The sequence below is a fragment of the Haliotis rufescens genome, unplaced genomic scaffold (assembly GCF_023055435.1).
Source record: "Haliotis rufescens isolate VD_foot unplaced genomic scaffold, xgHalRufe1.0.p SCAF_8, whole genome shotgun sequence".
Taxonomy (NCBI): domain Eukaryota; kingdom Metazoa; phylum Mollusca; class Gastropoda; order Lepetellida; family Haliotidae; genus Haliotis; species Haliotis rufescens.
Genome location: NW_025964372.1, coordinates 49,009,270 through 49,032,031, shown reverse-complemented (window position 1 = coordinate 49,032,031; position 22,762 = coordinate 49,009,270). Strand labels below are relative to the sequence as shown.

The following is a 22,762-nucleotide window of genomic DNA, read 5'->3' as shown; positions in this document are numbered from 1 at the left end:
GCGCGATGACGCAATTAGCGCGCTATTCCTGTACACTGGGCTGGTATTGTGATACAACGTTCCTCTGCCGAGTAGCCGCCAATGTTGGCGGAGGATAACCCAGTTTAAGTAGTACGTCAGGGCGTGTATTGGACAAATATCGAATCCCGATACATTACATTACGTAAACTATAGAATTATTGAAACACCTTATATATTCACCGTCTCGAAAAAAATCATTGACAATTCATGATGTGCCCATTTCTGTAACGGATGTTGTGCATATCTGACAAATGGACAGCCCAAGCTAGTTGGTTTCTGAAAGTCAAGCATCTTTTTCTGGGTTATTTTTGCTAACTCAAAGGACGATGAAGGATATTGACCCTTTTGGGTCCACTGGAAATGTCATTTTGAAACATAAATATATATATATTTGAAATAGTTATATGAAAAATATCAGACACGTTTAAGACGAATTTCTTAGTTACCATATGTTTGTATTGCTTTGATGTACGACCCGTGAAGATCCAGGGTAGAAAAGGTCTTCAGCAACCCATGCTTTTTCTATAAAAGGCGACTGCATGTGTCGTATGAGGCGACCAACGGGATCGCGTGGTCAGACTCGCTGACTTGGTTGATGCATGTCATCGTATCCAAGTTGCTTTGATCGATGCCCATGATGGAAATTGTTGGATTGTCTGGTCCAGACTCGATTATTTTTCAGACCGCATTCATATAGCTGAAATATTGCTGAGAGCGGCGTTAAACAACAAACTGAAGAATGGTGCCTTCAGCTATTACAAAAACGCTTCATGAAAGCCTCTTATATCAGCCTCTTTAACACGTTTTAGCCTCACCTATTCATTTAGTGTTGTTATACGTCACAAACATGCAATTGTTGAAATAAATACCGTCTGATTCACATATAAATACATCTAATTACTTTCAGAACGATTTGTAACATTTTCCTCATTTCTTAAATTATTCGAGCTGATTACTCGACGTTGAAAGCCGAAGTACTGATAAGTCGACGGGGAGTAAAACTTAACAGGGATAATAATGAAATACTTCTCCGATATTTAGACAATATACAGATATTCCCATAGGTGATTGGTCAGGTGAAACAGTTTGACGTCATTTTCTTGAGAACAATACGATATGACGTTATCAATGGTTCATGATGAAAATAATTTGATAACGTTTCGTCATCTGAACAATGGGTTGACTTGAACATTGTTTCTTTGTAACGCTGACAGTTCATACATAATTCATATTTTTTTCGCTTTAAATTTAAATACCAATGGTAGATCTAATGCATGGAATCTAGGAATATTACAGAGTTTTAGGATGTTTAAACAGTCGCTGTTACCTAAACACAAATTTACAAAGTCATTCTACATTCAGTTATTAAAAGAAAAGACTTGAACAATGAACGGTATATTTTAGTTAATCGTTCGTCACATATGCGGAAACTGTGGAGAAATTTTGGTAAGTGACATTTATGTCTTATGAAAAAACCCCAGAAAAGACAAAATGTTGAACGGAACGCTTACATATTCATGAAGTATTTCAGTGTGAATCTGCCAAAACTGTACGATAAAATATTTGCCGCGGTGTCTAATATGGAGCCCATGTTAATATTGACAAGAATTTCACCGATGGTTTGGGGAGGAAATCTGTTGGATTTCCTAATACTATTTTTAGAACACAAAACACTGCTCAGCGCACATGTCACCGGCGGGCCGCTTCACTTTCCATAACAAAATAGTTCCTATATATAATCGTGATTACAATAGCAGTTAAATATATGATGTTAATATGATTATAATATAGACAGAGTCAATGACGTTGTAAACCTTTGGCTACATTGTCCCAAGTATTAACTCGTTGGTTGTTATTTCAAGTGCGCGTTAACTCTATGTATTCTTCCGCTTTATTTATGCCGCATAACCTCGGAATAAGGCGCCCGCGATACCGTCAGTTGAAAGCGGAGTGGATACCTTACCCGCTTATTCTAACGGAATATTGTGCTATTGTTTCAATGATGAAGATTTAGCAAGGAGGGGATCTTGTAACGACAAATACCTGTCAGAATGGCAGGAAAACGAACCGTTACGATTGAAAGTTTTCCCTGTCGAGTTGAAGGATGGCTCAATGTTTGGGGTGAGTTTAAACCTTTTTATTCACTGATACAGAGATGCGGAGAGAATTTATTATCATTACAAAATGACACAGTGTGGTCGTCAAGATACATTTATACCTCCATACACCAAGTGTTATTAATTTTTAATAAATCTTATGTGATGAATTTCTGGAAAACTAGTCACGTGACACATAGTTGTACATTTCAGGGTTTGTTTTCATTGAAATTTTGATCATTCATTGATCGTGTCAGTACAATGAAACCTTTTGTGTGTGCACGCAGTAGTGGAAATAACACAACACGCAGGTTGACAATAGCAGTTGTTGATTGTACTGTAAACCTAGCAACATGTCTATTGCATCTGAGACTTATAACCCGCTGGCTGCACCCGTGAAGCGCTGCACACCCATGCAAGGTGCACCCCACGTGCAGCTTCAGGTGTTACGTCGACACGCTCCGCGGGGGGCTTTCGAGGTTTTTATCCGCTGTAAGAATACGGGGCAAGGCGCACGCGACTATTTATCAAATAGAGCAATATGGTACATATCACCTGTTTGATGTCGGATATGTGCATGTTATTGGGATGTATAGATTCATTTCACATGACATAGCGGTGTCTTGCAGGTCTGCAGATAGGTTGAAAACAGGTGGTCTTCTGTCTGGTGACGTATGCCGCATGGCTAATACTGGTAGAACGGAATATATGTTTAATTTAAGTAATTTAATAAGACATGTCTCAGTTTTTGTTTTTACAGTGTTTACATAACAGCACATATTCAATTGTGGGCGTTTATGAGATAAATGAATTTATTGATTCTATGGCTTTACAGCACCAGTAAATTGATCCGGCATCTAAGACCGTTCGTTTGACTCTCTTGGCGAGGAGTGTACTAGACATGCTAGAGTTTATACCTGGTATGAATATTACATGAGTTGTTCTTGATAGTATTTACTTTGAGTACTTATAGAGGACTATGCTACTGGCTGATATAAGATGGCCTTTTGAAGTACCGATTATTTAAGTTTAAAACGAAGTGATAATTAAAATACATCTAGAAAATACACAGTTTGCTTAGGATTTATTCTCGTTTTAATTTGGTGTGGAAATTCTTGCTTTTTGTGGTGGCTTCTAAAAAATAATTTTTATACTGCAACTATAGTTCAGATGGAAACATGATTTAATTTCTATTATTGTTTGTTTTACAAATAGCTTACATAAAATCAGTGTTTGAAATTTGACATTTTCAAATTGTTCAGGTTATAGCCCTGTTGTTATTAGTTAATAAATATGGGTCCTTAGAATCAAATAGCATAGAAGATCTCCAGGCCCCCCCTTAATTTCGAACACTGAAATGGATTTATTGTTTAGCCGTATCCTGTTCAATAAGCACTTATTGTATCTCTGAGCTGTACAGCAATTTCACGCTATATTACCATGATTACGCCAATCGGCTATAAACCAATAAGTAGTTTTCAGGAGATGCTAGACGCCTCGAGGCTCGGTGTAGAGTGACCATAGTATAGTTGTGTGTAACTCAGTTGGGAGTCACGTTTGATGTATGCGGTAGTTTATCGCCCCAACCATAAATACACCCACGGAATAAAAACCTGAAAAGTGAAACATCTCTATCAAATAGAACCAAGGAACAGGTCAGTGGGCAACTAATGAAGCTCGTGATGGAAGGGGACAACATGGTGATCACTGAAGCCGTATCAAGTTATTAGGCTTCACATACAGGTTGCAGTGATCAGATGCATGTCTTGAAAATAAGGTTGCAAAATAATACAGGGTACATCTTGACTCAACACCTGTCTGGTTGTCATGTGGAGCAGTATTCTATTGTTACCACGAATGAATAGAAGCCCAGGTAAAACATTGCGGAATCACTTTGTCTAACAATGGAAACAATCACAAAATATATTTCTACCATTATTTTTTATCCTATCATTGTCCTGCATAATAGCATACATATGATTATATATACAGGGATAATTCTAGGGTGGGGCCTTGTGCTTTTAGCCCCTAAATTTGAAAAAGGCCCACCTTTTTAAATACAATGGGGGCATTTTAAACATTGTGTTTCTTGTATGGACACAGCTCTGGAATATTTGAAATGTTCATATGAGGGGCCTAGGGTAGAAAATTCCCTGTTTATATATATATGTTGAGGTCATAATTCAATGCAGAACAATATATATTCTAGTATATTGTTCTGCACTGAATTATGATCTCAAAATGAAGTACTTCTTGCAATCAATGTAGTGGGTGTATCAGTGCTTTGTTTCAGCTCAATTAGTATTCAAGCAACTTTGGTATTCGATACTAAGGCATTTGTACCTGGATACTCTGTAAGCTCTTCAACATTGTTGGGGCAAATAAAGAATACACACCATGAAATGTTTTAAGACAAAAAACATAATTAGAATAAAGGCTGAGGCTGGGTTTTTGTGGTGTTAGTGCAAACGGTTTGAAACTGCTTACTGCCGAAGTGGCAGTTTTTGAGGGAAGGGAAATGTGTTAGTTAGTGTTCCTGAGCATGGTATATATAGGAAGGGGTTTAAGTGCTTTAAGGGTCTTCGGAACCTTCCAGTTTGGCCTGTGAGTCTCATTTCAGTGTTGCTTGGTTGCAAAGAAGTCTTTTTTAGTCCAATTTTAGGCAGAATTGCCAATTTGGCTTAAGGGAATATCCATGCAATTTCCCATTTTTGATGGAACTGTGTAATGGCGGTTATTTGGGGGCATTGTAATTGGCTTGGGAAAAAATGTGATGGTGAACTCACAGAGAATGTCTTGTGTGATGTTATGGTGTTTTTCATTTCAATAATTTGGATCATTTCAACAATATTCATTAAATTCATTTAGAAATGGGGTAATTTGTCACTATGATGTATGTGTGAGTTGGCTATATGCATGCATTAATAGAAACACATTTATTAACTAGCAGTGGTACAACTGAAGTGAGGTGTGTGTGGCGGAGTAGGGTGTGGGGTGGTTTAAGGGACAAGTGGCTTACTTGTTGGAGTGTTGGCTTGCCCTGTGTGAGATTCGGGTTTTACTCCCCGTTGGTGCAAATATGTGGAGCTCATTCAGCGGCAGACATTAACATCTTCAGTCCACTAGTCCTTATAATGATAACATATGGCAAAACCCTTCAAAATGGAAAAATTTCTTCTAGTCCTTATAATACCAACTATTGGGCAGTTTGGCAGGGTCTACGGACTAGTGCCAATTTCTAACACTGCTCATTGTTTGGGGGTTTGACTGGAATGTTGCTATAAAACAACTGGATCATTCACTACAGCGGAGTTAACTCCTGTGAAGACAAGCGTTCTTCGATATCTTTACAGTATGTGTAGTGTCATGCACATTTGGGTAGTGTCATATTTTTCTGTTCCGACTTGGGTGGTGTCTTGTTCTAGCATGTAGTAGACAGGAGCTAGCATTGCATGAATAGACACTGCCAGTGAGATGGGATATCTGGTGTGATATGGATCTGACAGGGGGCGTGCTGTCAGGTCTTAACACTTCCATGCTTCATGGCAATTACCCTCATCTTGTCAGGCTTCACCACGGTCACCCCAGGGGCTGCTATGACCCCACCCATGGAGGTATGCTAACCCGTCTCCCGAGGGTAGACTGGCTTCACCCCAGGGGCTGCTATGACCCCACCCATGGAGGTATGCTAACCTGTCTCCCGACGTTAGACGGGCTTCACCCCAGGGGCTGCTATGACCTCACCCATGGAGGTATGCTAACCCGTCTCCCGAGGGTAGACTGGCTTCACCCAAGGGGCTGCTTTGATACCCACTCCCGAGGGAACACTGGCTTCACCCCAGGGGCTGCTTTGACCCCACCCATGGAGGTATGCTAACCCCTCTCCCGACGTTAGACGGGCTTCACCCCAGGGGCTGCTTTGATACCCACTCCCGAGGGAACACTGGCTTCACCCCAGGGGCTGCTTTGATACCCACTCCCGAGGGAACACTGGCTTCACCCCAGGGGCTGCTTTGATACCCACTCCCGAGGGAACACTGGCTTCACCCCAGGGGCTGCTTTGATACCCACTCCCGAGGGAACACTGGCTTCACCCCAGGGGCTGCTTTGATACCCACTCCCGAGGGAACACTGGCTTCACCCCAGGGGCTGCTTTGATACCCACTCCCGAGGGAACACTGGCTTCACCCCAGGGGCTGCTTTGATACCCACTCCCGAGGGAACACTGGCTTCACCCAAGGGGCTACTTTGATACCCACTCCCGAGGGAACACTGGCTTCACCCAAGGGGCTACTTTGATACCCACTCCCGAGGGAACACTGGCTTCACCCAAGGGGCTACTTTGATACCCACTCCTGAGGGAACACTGGCTTCACCCGAGGGGCTACCTTAACGCCACCCAAGTGAGACATTGGTTTAGCTCCTGGGCCTAGACTGACCCCATCCTGGTGCTACACTGGCTTCACCCCAAGGATGTTCCTGCCCCACCCTAGTGGCTACTTTGATCCCACCCCTAGGGATTCTCTAGCTTCACTGACCAGCCATCTATATCACACACTCTACATGGGTATATCAGTCGTCTCATCTCGGAAAGTTTTGGTCAGATGGCGTTGTGGGTAGGTGGGTGACCTGACTGACCAATGGTGTACCATACATGGCTGGATCTTTATCTCTTGTAGTTTTGGCCAGATGGCGCTGGGGGTAGGTGGGTGACATGATTGACCAATGGTGTACAATACATGGCTGAATTTTTATCTCTTGTAGTTTTGGCCAGATGGCGCTGGGGGTAGGTGGGTGACATGATTGACCAATGGTGTACAATACATGGCTGAATTTTTATCTCTTGTAGTTTTGGCCAGATGGCGCTGGGGGTAGGTGGGTGACATGATTGACCAATGGTGTACCATACATGGCTGAATTTTTATCTCTTGTAGTTTTGGCCAGATGGCGCCAAGTGGTCTCAGAGCTCGAGGATTGTTTACATGACATGGCCATATCAGAAACATAGAATAGCAATAATATGATATATATATCATAATAGGAAAGACTTGATGGTTATCTCATGGGAATGCTGTTGTGATATGATATATAAGCCGAATATGATATGCTTCTTAACAGAAGGGAGTCGGCTCTGACATATCCATGTACATACCAGGGAGTTAGATATGAAGGGTGATGCTACATCAATCTCTGCCCTAACCTGAAGGTTTGGGAGAATATTACCACTTCTGATCAAGAAAATACTGAATAATTTTGTAGCACAGTTCCACAGAACAGGGAGCTACCCAAGAACTCAGCTGTGACCAACATAGTGGTTTGTACGGAAACACTTGCCATCCAAAGTCTGGTGATCCGCATCAGTAGGTCTGATTCTCTTGGATACAGAAGAAAGGAGCAGTACTTGCGACAATTGACACACATGACTATATATATGTTGTTTGTAGCGTCAGAGTGAAGTGGTTGATGTACAAATACTGTACATACACGGCAACACAAGTGGTAGATGGGGTGGCTGCGTATTGTGTATTGGAGGTAGGGAAATACGGACAGGATTCACATGGGCTGGGCAGGATACTGTAACGCAAAGTTACATTGACCTATGATTGTTGAAGCTTCAGCTTAGTCTGTCATACAGACCCTGAAACAAATATATCCTATACAGCCCGTGCAAGTCTATAATGTTTGGCAAGTCTAGATTACTGCAGTATCAGGTATTAGTATCTGAAAATGAAGGAAGTCTCTGGGCTCCTTTTTATTATATTCTATAAATATGATTTAACAACTGTTTTTGTCTGTAAAGTATGTTCATTTCAGAGACTAGATGTTAGTCTAACTTCAGCTATGTGTTGAGTAATAGAGTTAAGGATGAAACCTTGGGCTTCAGATTGGTTCTTAGGACATTGGCTAATTGGTATAAAAAGGTCCTAAAAATAACTTTCTGTTTTGGTATTGTGCAGAAGAATGTATTTTGCTAAAATCATGAAAATGACTGTGCGACATTTAACTAGCAAATTCACTGAAGAACCCTAGAACAAACATGGCGGCCATTGTAATTATCCAATCTCCAGTTTGTGTATTGAGGCCTTTACACTGTCAAGTTGTCTGTCACTGTAGCAAGACCCTTTGTCTTGTTGGGGCATGGACTTTTGTCTAAGGTGCTGCAATTTCACTGTGCAGAGTTGCCTCCCATGGGCATGCCAGGAATCTATGATCATGGTTTGAATCCCAGTTTGCGCTGAGGGTTCTAGGTTGTCAACACAATACTGTAAATCTTGAAATTAACGCGAGCGTGAATTAAATGCGAAAAATGCGAGTGGTTTTTGCTTGTATTATTAAACATTGCATTTATATCAACAATAAGACATTTTGGAGAGCAGGAATACCAACTTAGACAACTATGTATTCCACATCACTGTTTGTTGAGCAGCACTTCTAACAAGTATATAAACAATGTTATTCAAACACTAATTACAGAGCTCTACTCACTTATGTCATCACTGATCACACCTGCAAGTCCAGACAGACGCCACCCACGCAACACGGTGTCTTTGTTCTTTGCGACTGTGTCAAAGGCCGACTCGAGCCTGTGCGCATGTATTGTTTTAGCGGAAGTACTCTACTAATAAGCGGTGCTATTTGGTGTGTGATTGGATTAACATAAGGTTGGATTAAGGTGAGGATTCTCCTGTAAACCTGACAGAGGACATTTTGTTTAGATATAAATCCACTGATGCTTGAGAGGTGGGGTGTCGCATTCATATTGAGCTGCATTTTTGGCTAGTGACCAGACGTCGTATTCTTTTGGAGGTGCATTAAGTTCACAATTTACAATACCTGTGCTTGTAGGTTTCACCAAAGTGGTAAACGTCTGAGACTTGCATTACTTCGAGCTTTCCTCCCACATGAAGTGGACACGCTGTGATATAACTTGAATTCTGTTCAAAGTGGCGTTAAACCCTATTCACTCACTCACTCACTCCTGTTTATATGGAAACATTACTGATATTGCTTAAGGGGCGGTCGGGTAGCCTAGTGGTTAAAGCGTTCGCTCGTCACGCCGAAGACCCGGGTTCGATTCCCGACATGGGTACAATGTGTGAAGCCCATTTCTGGTGTTCCCCGCCGTGATATTGCTGGAATATTGCTAAAAGCGGCGTAAAACCATACTCAGACAGACAGAGACTGATATTGCTTAACCTTTAGCCTGCTGAATTATTTTCACACTTCTTACCCCTGCCTGCTGGATTAATTTTAGCATAAGGCGCTCTAAAGAGCGTGGGTGATTTCAAACAGTCGGTGCCTCATTAAACAAGGGCCATTTGAAGAAATATTTTGCACATTTATTCCTGATAGAAAACTACACAATACTATATAAAAATATCCCGATGTTTTCAATCATACCAAGGTTAAGACCAAAGCGAACACAAAATTTGTAAATTTTCTTGAACTTACCTGAATTGCGTTATTGAAGGTGGTTTGCATTTCATGCTAGGAACCTTTTAATATCGTAACATTTGTGCAAATTGATTTCAATAATCATATCTCCGATATCTTAATTTTAATTGAGTAAAAATTCGGGTTTTATAATCGGCATATATCATCGCGATGGTAAATTATGAACCATTTCAGTGAATTTATTATCTAAACGTTAAACAGAAAAATAACTTAATTTTCGAGGTCATCATGTCGGTTGCAGAAATACGAATATTCGGGTTAATCTGACGTGTCATGTTATAAAATTTGCAGGAAACAATTAATGACTTATAAATATTCACTAATCCTAATTTCAAGCGTTTTGGTTGAATATTTACGATATACAAAAATAAACAACCCGTGTCATGATGCTAGCAGACGTCCTAAAATCAAACATGGCGCGCTTCGCCCGACCTCCGCATAACTTATTGCTATTTTAATATCAACAAAGTTTACATTGCCTTTATAAATATAACTTGGCGAAAGTTGACGATCTTCTCAATCGAAGAATGTTTTATTCGTCATATTCCAATAAATATGACGAGAGAAAAATGAAAATAAAGATCGTGAATTCTGACAGCACTATTTCAATAAGTGCAAAGGTCACCGGATGTGATGTCACAGACAGGGGTAGTCTGCTGATAAGCTTTCGAAACAAAACAATTACAGTAATTTTTGAAATATTTCGCCTATCACATACAGCAAAAGAGAAGTCGATACACAGTATCAGTTATCACCACTAACATGAAATAAAAATGTGACTTTGACGATATAATTCACGTATTAGTTAATCCGTTTGACCTTGCATGCTCCCGTGACCCGGAAACGGTAGACGATAAATCAACATGCAACATGCAAGTTTCTCGGTATCTTTTATTTGAACTTCTGTTGATATTTAAGAATCACCATTCAATGTTGTGAATATAAATGGTACATGATTCATATTTCTGCGATGTACACGCTGATAAGTTTCACTACAACAAGTGTATCCCACATAATACGTCTATGGATTTCGTCGATCAGCAAGATCACCCTCAACAACAGGTGCGCGAAAATGGGCAAAACGTGTTTCAAAATAACATCCCCGCGTTGCTGAATATGATAGGGTATATATAAGCAATTAAATGCTACGTACATATTTTCGGTGTTAGTTCCACATTACATTTAGGATAGTTTTCCTTTCGGGAATACATTCATAGATTCTAGCATGATTCTAGAACAGTTACACGAAGGATTTCTAAATTTATTCCAAAAATATGAAGACCACCATGATTGCGTATTGATGATAGATTTGTAATTGTGTAATTATTTACAGCTGTTTACAGGTTTTAAAATTTTAAGTTATATTAAATAGTTATTTTTCCCACAATGATGGTGTGTGGGGACAGTAAATATTAGTCTTTGCATCAGCACAGTGTAACTGATCAAACTTCAATTATTATCTTTAGTTTAAACACATATTCATCAATTATTATCTTGCACTCTGAAAATCAACTATGTGAATAAGTAACTCTCTGATGTCATCATTTTAATTTTAGTATTCCATGAATAATGAATAAATCCGATCCTTAACATATACATACTAAACTCATATGGACATTAATCTTGTGCATTATGTGGTTTGTTTCCAAATGAAACAATTCTGAAATATAATTTAATAGGAATTAATTTAATTTAATTACATTAACAGTACTTGTAACAGTACATGACATTTTTGTTTGTTTAATCACAAGAACCATGGTGGCACATGAGCTGGTAAGTTTGCCATAAGTGTCTTAGAAAATGCTATCTCAGTCTTCTGGTTGGAATGAAAAGAAACATGCCTGTGTACATGTTTACCCTTGCCAGATGTATTTTTTCCAGTCAGCCAATCCATTACTTTTGTTCACCTTATGTGGTCTATTTTATACATACAGGTACTGCTTCCAACCTGTTTTTTCTTTGTATGCAATCACAGTATCACAACTTCCTCAGCTGTTGTGTATAAAAGTTCCCCTGTCATCATGAAAAAAGAATTATAAAGGAAAGTCATATTTTCATTCAAAAACATATGTCTTTCCTTGAATACTCTTTGTCTAAGTGCCAGAAATGTCAGTGTCATAAAAAAATTAAAAAAAGATTTTCATAAGGACTTTTCTTAGATAGACCTAGATCTAAGTCAAACCATGTGACTAGTTAGGTAGAATTATACTTATAAGCCCTCATTTCTGAGGTGTCCATATTTTTCACATTTTTAGGACTAAACGTGATCCATGTAGATCTGCCTGTTTTGTTATGTAAAACAAATTCTTGTCTTAAAAAATGAGAAAAGGAATCATTCAGACGAAATATTTTATCCCATTGATTCACGAAAATCAGTTGAAATGTACAGTGGTGACTTTTGTACCCAAAATTTCTAGTAATTTGTTACCCAAATGGGTATGTGATTTTGTAGATCTACCTAGAATTATTTCAAAGATATACATTAATTTGGTGTCTTAAAATTAACATAATATCACTTTCTTATCAAAACAATTCATTCTAACTTAGGTTTAACCAACTTAACTGGCCTCTCCTTCAGTGACAAGACGTCAATTTTCTCTCAACACTAAACAATCAATTTTAAGGATCACAGTCATAATCATATTTGGAACTTGATGAAATATTTTATCATGTGTTCTGTTCATCTACATGAAAACATAAATATAATTATAGATCTATTGTCTTATTTTCTTAGGTACAAATTCACAAAGTATTTTGGGTACAATTTAATTTGTTTGGGGTAAAAAAATCACATATATAGGAGCCTAGAATCTATATATATTTGCACTAGCCTACCTCGTTGTGTACCAAAATTTTATCGGTTCAGAGGACGGGAGGTTCTCAGAAAGTTTTCAACAACATCTTTAATATTTAAATTGTTCTTTTTTTAATGTTAGACCAATAACAATATTATGTTATTATTATGGCATATCAATTCGTTGTATCACTCTCTGTTGCGTTCGTTTTTAGAAAATATTTTTAAAATTAAAATCATCGAGCGTGAAATCCATCACGGTTTCGGATTTTGACTTACATTTGATGGCGGTAATCACGAAGAAATATGAAACAAATAGGAGTGATGACTGCTCTCCAGATCAATAAATAGTAAATAGTTGACGAAAAATTGTAAATTATGTATTTTCTTTTGAATTTGAATCTATTTCGGAATTTCTTTATGATAGCTTACCAACTTTTGCATATTTTGCTTCCATGTGTCATGCGGTACGTGCTTCCGGTTTCAGAAATGATAGCAAAAATTGCAAGTATTTTGATTATTTCTCGTAAAATGCATTATTTTGCTATTGAATGGTTTACCTAGCATGTATATCAGTTCAGATTTTGCGTATCATCCAATATTTGTCATTTTTCGCAGTGTTTGTTTACTTTGTTCAACTCAACAAATCGCGAGTTAGGCCACGCCCAAACGTATCTCTAACGTTTGTCGGGTTGTCAATGTGTCGGAAAGTTTATCAAACGAAATCATTTGCAAACTCTTTAAAAATGAAATTCTTTTTACAAAGATTTATACATACGTGTCAATAATTCTAGAAAATTAAGTTAGATGTAACAAAATGATTGTAATAGTCTAACGGGATAACTATGCATGTGGAGTTGTTTGTTTACCGCCGTTGCCATGATCGTACAAGTTCCATCCAATCGATGATGTTACGATTCAGATTGTTTTTGTTTACAATTAGTTACACCGAAAGTTGCTATTTTTTAGAAATAAAGGAACATGAGTGTTTTCCTTTCGTCAGCAAACAAAAAAATATGATCGAATAGGAAAAATGATGAAATTATAAAGAAAATATCGGACTGCATGCCGCTCAACGTGAAGTGCCAAAAGTCAACAATGGCCGTTTCTGGTAGTTGTGAGCCGAGAAGTTTGGCCGAAACATTTTTAACTCGCGATAATTTCTTTTTGAGGTGAATAAATGACTGAACGTTTTGATATTGAGCAAGCTGAGCATTTATGCATGTCATACGTAATTTAAATGTTACGCAAAGCCTTCTTGGTAAATAGATATGGCGAGTTTTATTTTGGGGTGTTGTTATGCTATTCGCCTGTCGAATGGGTTCGACATCAGATGCACGGGGATGGACACCTCTGTCGAATGGGTTCGACGTTAGCGTGCAGAGCTTTAATTCATTTTAATCATTATAACTTTTGACATGTTTGTGAAGTGGGGTCTCAGGTGCACCTGAAGTTCACTGTCTTGAGTCTATGTGAAACTAGGACTGCAATCTCACCTGAATGGAATATTATATTATGTGTAACAATAGAGTGCAAGTAAGTGCTCTCAGTTAATATAAACTGACGAATACGTGACGAAATATCTCACCAGTGCTGCTATTTGTGCAACTCTTAAATACAAATTATATTCAAAGTTGGTCTTTTATATTTCTATAAAACAAGATCTGTGGATCAGGTTAGACAGCTGTCTCCATAAGAACATAAATTCTACCTCATTGTCACTGACAATTGTATACCGACAGGTAGCTCCAGATAAGGCTTGTATACATGGTATATCGCATGTGTGAACAAGCTGTGGCAGTTGGTGCACTGCTGTTAATTTGCTAATCGATTGACATGTTAACCTGCGGGCTGTCGGCTATGCATGGGTGGTTAGTACAAAGTCGGGCAGTATTGACTGATAATCAATGGATATATTGCCTGGAAGTAGTGAAATAATTTCAGCAATTTTCACAAACACTTCACATCATCCAATTCATCGGATTCCTTTCTTGTAGATAGAAGATAACAAATGAGGAGGATATTAATATTAATATTAATGTTTATCAGATAAGTTACTGATCAATGTAGTAGCTCTTCATTAGCCTAACTGAATTAGTTAATGGGATGAGATCAACATGGCCGACTGGGTTGTTTCAAAGCACCTGGCAGCCTCCGTAGCCCTTTGTGTTGTAACACATGGAATATTAATAAATGTGTCCTTGTGTATTTGCAAGAGCGAGTGAGTGAGTGAGTATGGTTTTACACTGTTTTTAGCAGTATTCCAGCAATATCACGACGGGGGACACCACAAATGGGCCTCACACATGTGGGAATCAAACCCAGGTCTTCGGTGTGATGAGCGAATGCTTTAACCACTAGGCTAACCCACTGCCAAATCAAAGAGGGGAAATAAAAAAGAATTTGTGGGTGATATGAGCTTGTTTTATGTATAAAAACACAAACTGAATTAAAGTGTTTTTTTTTTCATGAAAATGCAAACGGAATGTATTAAGAATGCATAAAAATATTTCTAATTTTTTAAATTTTTGTTTTTGCTCCAATTAGAGCATGCTCATGTGAAAATCAAAACATTAAACTGTTCTGGCCTTCTTGTTACAGAAGTGTAGCAGGTAAATGATTGCACTGAATGAATGAAACTCCATGATGAAGGTGAAAGCTGATTCCAAATCCTGGTGGCTGAGCTTGTGTGAGGAAGTCTGTAACATGATCGGAAACATCATTGTTGATGAGGTCGGATTGCTTCAAGATAACCTTTTATGTTGGAGAATTATCTTTGTGGGACAATTGCATCTGTGTTATCAGTCAGGGGTACGCGTGAGCGAGTCTATACAATTCAAATACTCTAGGTCCTGAGTATACCACAGTGTATAATCTAGGGTTTCCAGGCAGGCAAATCGGGGAAAGTTGTTATTTCGTTCAAAATTGGAATTCTTTTTTATAAAAGTTCTTATTTCTTAAATTCTGGGGTCTTTTAACATTAAATTTTAACATTGGATTCAATGCAGTATTGTTATACCTCTGTTCAGAATCTTGCAATTCCATTGGTTAATCCATACCACATGACGAAACAATGCATTTCAATGTAGAATCCGGAAACATGTTACTGACGTTGACCTCGAATATTGACTCGTCACATGATCAGTATTGACCTGTCATCTAATGAATATTGACTTGTCTGCTAGAAAACAAGATGGCGTCTGGTATACTAACATTTACGGTTCTCAGAGAAGTTACTGTAATGAAACAGAGGACGGTTCAAAAGCTTCAAAAACTTTAAAGTGAATTTCAGTATAAGAAAACGAATGATTACTCTTGATGAAGTCAATATTCTAAAACAAGGACCCTCACACCTGACCTTGCAGCAGTCTGACCGGACCAGAGACACACCCAACCCGCAGACCACCTCAAGCCACCTCAGACCCTTGTTTTTCGCAAATTGATCTCATCGAGAATTATTATTTGTATGATGTTAAGTCTCTGTGAAGATCCGTTGTAGAACAGGTCTTCAGCAACCCATGCTTGTCGTAAAAGGCGACTATGCTTGTCGTAAGGGGCGACTTACAGGATTGGGTGGTCAGGCTTGCGTGGATTGATGTTCATGACATCAATCACAGGATTGTCTGGTCCAGACTCGATGATTTACAGACCGCCGTCATATAGCTGAAATATGGCTGAGTGCGGCATTAAACAAACAAACAAACAATCAAACAAAAGGAGCATGATGTTAGACATTAAAGTCTCTTCCTTTACATTGGTCGGGTTATCAGTGAAATACAATTTGTTATAGCTATAACAGCATGAATTGGGAAATGTTTAATTCCAATTTGGAAATTTTAATTACCTTTGCTACTGACTTGGGCCAAATATCAGCCTCCGAGGAGGTCTATATAAATCCCTGTACGACCATAGATTCTCATGCTGACCGACACAATTTTATTGACAGTTTATAAAATATTTGAAGTTTTGGATCAGGGCTCCAGATTAGGGTCATAAATATAAATATACATTTATTAATTACTTTTGTAACTGTAAGAAGTTTGTCAGTGACCATACCACCAGTTGTGTGGTATATATGTAAGCAAGGATTATATCCTACCTAAATATTATCCCGGGTAAAGTATAGGATAGGATTAACACAGTGGTATGGGTTCAAATTCACTAGGGGCGGTCGGGTAGCCTAGTGGTTAAAGCGTTCGCTCGTCACGCCGAAGACCCGGGTTCGATTCCCGACATGGGTACAATGTGTGAAGTCCATTTCTGGTGTCCCCCGCCGTGATGTTGCTGGAATATTGCTAAAAGCGGCATAAAACCATACTCACTCACTCACTCACTCACTCACTCACTCACTCACTCAAATTCACTAGGGCGAATCATCCTGACACTAGAGAATTTCATCCCCAGGATAAAAAATAGGGTAGGATAGTATTCACTCTTAAAATCACCTTAGCTCTTCCACCACCAGCTCTGTCCTGTTTACAAAGGATGCCTGCCAGTCCATGAGACAACAGGTCCATTTTGACCAGACTAGAGTTTTCAAGGGAGTACAATTTGTTTGTGATGCAAACTTAGTTGCTCTTTGACAGGCTAGCTAACTGCCATGGCTGTTTGTTGGTAGTTGCATGATACTGACTTCAGTCAAGCTGGACAGTAGCAGGGGTCAATTCGAATGTAGCCAACAGGGCTTGCTACTTTCAAAAGTTACTGGCCCTTCTCCAAACCGACTGGCTCAAAACTAAATGTTGTAGGCCACGACTGCATTACCAAGGGGCTCTGAATATTTTAGAACTCCTCACCCCTAAAACGTCATGTCCTACACTCTGAGATTAAAGGGCAAGTTCACACGGAAATGAACCTATTTTTCTTGTACTTTTTCCACATTAAAAGTGTTAACCTAGAAGTGTCATAGACAAAAATATAAAAATATCACAATTAATTAACATATTTTTCGCATTGAAACGATTTATATTTTTCACATTTACCAAGTGTTCTATTTCCACAACAAAAACACCATGGCTTATGCCCCTTGCAATATGACGTCATTGGTGCCAATTGATAAACATTATGACGTCATCATGCTTTGTTAGAGCCGCTTCACGTGGTGTAGGTCCAGGTGTGTGATTCTAGCGTCTCAGATGCCAGCCAGCATAGTGTTATGCTGAGTCACCACTGCGCCGGAGTGTGTCGTAGGCCATGTTGTTTTACCGCAAACTGGTACTTGATATCTTTTGCGTTGAGAATAGACAGGGACCCAGTTGAATCGGCACCAATTACGTCATAATCTAAGGGGGATAACTCAGGCCTGTTTAGCTCGAAAAACGAAGGCCTCATAACGGCATATCATTTTCACACTATTGTGAGCTTCCTACGTTCACTGTGAAAAAAATGAGTGTATATTTTCAAACACAGATACTATAATTAATTCTAAAATTGCGTTTTGTTTAGAAAAAGAAAGAAAGTGATTTTTGCGTGTACACTTCCCCTTTAAGTCTTGGCTTCCGTTTGCCTCAGTTTGTGGCGATTTTATGAGCAAATAAAGATGTTGTTGTACAAAACATTACAAAATGGCCACCGGCTGTGTCATTTTACTGACATGATCTTTGATTTAACTCTGCACACGACCTCATCCCCCCTAATGTTTTTTCATCAAAATTACATGATACACCAGCAGTGTCCTATTAAAACATTTAAACATACGCAGAGAAGGGGTGAAATTTTTACTAGCCAGATGGGTCATCTACTTTGTTTCGGCAAGTCTTTTGTAATTTTAACTGACAAGGGGCAAACGGGCCAGCAGTTAAATCGACCCCTGCAGTGGGTGAGGAACTATGGAATGTCTGCTGACCACACTTTAATGACCTGCTGACTGTGCTATTACAAAACAAGAACCTCCTAGATAGGGAAATTTACTGCAAACTGCACTGGAGTTACATACATGTGGGGCGATATGGATATTTATTACATGGCTTCAGTTTCACAGCTGTGAGCAGATAAAAGCAAATCTTACAAGTTCACAATCATTATGTTATTAAACCTGACTTGACTCCGTTTCACTGATCAATACAGCTTGCGTATTTCAAGTGTGAACAAATTTCCGTGTTAACTTGTTGAAGTGTTAACGAGTATTTTATTGAGGTCGTTTGTGAGTCAGTTTCATTAAGGATACCAGTAGTTATTTAGTGACTCATGTCAATTGCAAAGTGGCGATGTGTATCTTGGTCATTACCATAACGAGGTGTGTTTATTGACAAGGTCTATTACAATGTAACACACACCTGTTGAGTTAAGTACTTTAGCCACACCTGTTAATTAGATTACAGGTGAAGTTGTTAAATGGCTGCGATGATGGTGAGTAAGGTTTTTTTGCTGGATCTCAGACTAAGATGACCTAGGGCTGATAAAGCAACATTTTGTGATTTCTTGATATCTGGCGAGATGCAAGCATACCTGACTATTTTAGGAGCTCAGGTATTTGTGGAGATGAAGATACACATCACATCATGGGAGAAGTATGTTTGTAGGCGTTAATTATGCTGTTAAAAAAAAGTTAGGGACAAAATGTTTGAAGTCCCTTTCTGGTGTCCGCTGCCTTGATATTGCTGGAAGAGGGCTAAAAGCGGCGTAAAACCCAACTCACTCACTCACTCACTCACTCACTCACTCACTCACTCACTCACTCACAAAGTGCACTTTGTCTTGAAAAGGTACTGCAGATACTATATTTATGGCTGAAACTTTTGGGATTTTTTCTTGAGAATCTGTGGATTTCATTACATATATAAATGAACTCTATAACAGATGTTATTGATGAATACCATGCAATATATTGATTTAAGTAAATTGTTGGAGGTTGCAAGCACCTGCTCTACATCCTCTCAAGGAATAACACATGCACTAAACATGCACCACTGAAAGATTGAAATTATGAGTTTATGTCAGTTTCTATTATGTTTCTGACTTTTCATAATCTTCGATATTATCCCTTAATCAATAAATCTTTTTAAAATGAATGTGTGTGGAAATATGTTTTTTAGCAATACTAAGGCGGGGAACACCAGAAATCTTTGTTGTTAAGGGCCACACTAAGCCATATTTGTCCCCCGCCGCGCGAAAGCGCGAAGCGGGGGATATAGTATTCACGACCGTCTGTCCATACGTCCGTACGTCCAACCTGTTTGTTGCCGCAATATCTCAAGAACTAAACACTGGATTGTCTTCATATTTGGAACTATGGTGTATATACAGACTCCGCAGACACCGGTCGGTTTTGGTGACCTTGACCCCATTTTCAAGGTCACAGCAGGCAAATCTGCTTTTGGAGTTGGAAAACGGTGTTGCCGCGATATCTCAAGAACTAATTGCTGGATTGTCTTCATATTTGGTACTATGGTGTATATACAGGCGGGGGACATTTCGTCACTTTGTGACAAATACTTGTTTAGTTATATGATGGCAACCTGTAAATAATCAAATCTGGACCAGGCGCTTCTGTGATTGACATCACACGCTTCAATTGGATATGATGACATGCAGACAGTCAAGTCTGACCATCGAAGTCATTTTGTTGTCTCTTGTGAGAAGCATAGGTTCATGGGAAGGTTTTAAAGAAGCTTTTTATGGCACATGTAGTTATTTAAAATAATTTGTGAAAAAAAATAAAATTGCCTTCTGACAACCTCTTATTTATAGATACAATCAACACACGTTTCTTGTTCTGACAAGCCACCTCTGTGGTCTGGTTGATAGAGCGTCTGCCCTGAGAGCAGGAGGTCTGTGGTTCGATCCCTGGCTTCATCATACCAAAAGACGTTAAAATGGTACTTGTTACCCTGTCTGGCTCTGCGTTAAGGGGATAAAAAAACGACTGTGTGGCTCGGGGTCAGTATACTGTGTCTAAGTGGGGTATCCATGTTAAACTGCAGCATGATATCTCGCGGTACAACTAAACAAGCAGACAAACACACACACATGTGCATGCACGTCGCTATGTAAGTGCAATGAGCTTGAACATGCAGTTAAACCCAATTTCACCTCATCTTCTGTCTTGTTCTGATAGCCATGATTAGGTGATTAGTTGATAAGATCACAATACAATAGTGTCATGACACATAGGTCACGATACAATACGTATCGATGCATATTTACATCAAATCTTGTGGAAATGTCTTGACAATAAATATTTCAGATATCGTATTTTCGCATGAAAAGTCACGATGCATCGGTGTATTGTTTCACCTCCATATTTTATGTACATATGTAACATGGCAGTGAGCTGATGGAAATAGAATACCTTCTGTCAATCACTGGATTGTCTGGTCCAGGCTTGATTATTTACAGACTGCCGTCATATAGCTGGAATATTGCTGAGTGCAGCGAAAACCACCAACCAAACCAAACCAAACCTTATCTTATATATCCTAAAGTGGGGCGTTGGGGTAGCCTTGTGGTTAAAGTGTTTGCTCATCACAATGAAGACCTGGGTTTGATTTCCCACATGGGTACAATGAGTACAGCCCATTTCTGGTGTCCAACGCCATGATGTTGCGGGAATATTGCTAAAGTGTAACATAAACCAACACAGACGGTGTGTCACAGTGGATTTTGTTTTATAGATAACAACTTCTTTATTATACTGTAATAGCCATTACAGTATATAAAGAAGTTGTTATCCATAGCGGCGGTCAGGTAGCCTAGTGGTTAAAGCGTTTGCTCGTCACACCGAAGACCCGGGTTCGATTCCCGACATGGGTTCAATGTGTGAAGCCCATTTCTGGTGTCCCCCTCCGTGATATTGCTGGAATATTGCTAAAGGCGGCGTAAAACCATAGTCACTCACTCACTGTTATCCATAAATGTTTTGTCTACTTTGTCCATGTTGTCATCCGTCAACTTCTAAGAAATACCTATCAAACATTTTGTAAGAAAGTGGTTTAAATATTCACTCATCCTAGAAGACCATCGTTCATTTGCTGTAGATGGGTACACTGTACACTGCCCCTAGGCCTGCACAATGACTGTGGAATATATTTATTTTATGAAAAAAATAATCTAGAAATGCATACAAAAGCAAGTCTAGCCAGCTCAAGCTAGCTCTATTCCGCAAAATCAGCATAGGGAATTTTTTATTTTTTTAGAGTCAAGAAGGATATTGTGTAATATAAGATTTCAGAGACTAAATGTAAGTCTACACTGCCCCCAAAACACATGTTCAAGCAAAGAAAATCTGCATCTCCTCCCTAACAATATAATCATAGCAATATTTGTATTCTGTTTTGTATGTCAATGTTTTAATTAGTCATGTTTATGTTTTGTACCCTGCCCCCTGTGGGTGTTTATGTACAATAAATATTCTATTCTATTCTATTCTATTGACAATGTTGCTGCTGGAATATTGCCGAAAGCAGTGACAATCATGCTCATTCATGTATATAATATAACACTGTCAGTTGTCATATCAGTGTTCACATCCAGTCTTGTTCATAAACTGAAAAAATCTGCATTCATGAATATAAATTATTTCAGATTATCAAAAGCATTCTTAAAGAAACTGTCACCCAAACTACTTCTTTATGCAATATGATCTCCAATGTTATCAAAAGAATGTTGTTTTTATGGCAAAACCCTGCCTAAAAATTGGTCTGCCGCAGGGATGTTCTCTCTAGGCTTTTCTGTTTGGCCTGGCAGTGAAGAGAGGTAGACGACAAGGCTGCTGTCTCTGTGCTGTTCTATTAAATCTGGCAGTGAAGAGCGGTAGACGACAAGGCTGCTGTCTCTGTGCTGTTCTATTAAATCTGGCAGTGAAGAGCGGTAGACGACAAGGCTGCTGTCTCTGTGCTGTTCTATTAAATCTGGCAGTGAAGAGAGGTAGACGACAAGGCTGCTGTCTCTGTGCTGTTCTATTAAATCTGGCAGTGAAGAGCGGTAGACGACAAGGCTGCTGTCTCTGTGCTGTTCTATTAAATCTGGCAGTGAAGAGAGGTAGACGACAAGGCTGCTGTCTCTGTGCTGTTCTATTAAATCTGGCAGTGAAGAGAGGTAGACGACAAGGCTGCTGTCTCTGTGCTGTTCTATTAAATCTGGCAGTGAAGAGAGGTAGACGACAAGGCTGCTGTCTCTGTGCTGTTCTATTAAATCTGGCAGTGAAGAGCGGTAGACGACAAGGCTGCTGTCTCTGTGCTGTTCTATTAAATCTGGCAGTGAAGAGAGGTAGACGACAAGGCTGCTGTCTCTGTGCTGTTCTATTAAATCTGTCATTGAAGAGAGGTAGACGACAAGGCTGCTGTCTCTGTGCTGTTCTATTAAATCTGGCAGTGAAGAGAGGTAGACGACAAGGCTGCTGTCTCTGTGCTGTTCTATTAAATCTGGCAGTGAAGAGAGGTAGACGACAAGGCTGCTG

The 22,762-nt window shown here is 39.2% G+C and overlaps 1 protein-coding gene across 9 annotated transcripts in view; it reads left to right on the top strand.

Annotated features, from left to right (window-relative positions):
• Positions 1-1,929: 1,929 nt before the first annotated feature.
• The window catches only part of LOC124115140 (ras GTPase-activating protein nGAP-like), a 313,251-nt gene continuing 292,418 nt past the window's right edge, over positions 1,930-22,762 (top strand). For all 9 annotated transcript variants that reach the window (XM_046476003.2, XM_046475987.2, XM_046475984.2 and 6 more), the window contains exon 1: positions 1,930-2,142. In XM_046476003.2, coding sequence (XP_046331959.1) covers positions 2,073-2,142 — 70 coding nt within the window. In that variant the 5' untranslated portion in view covers positions 1,930-2,072. The remainder of the gene's footprint in view (positions 2,143-22,762) is intronic.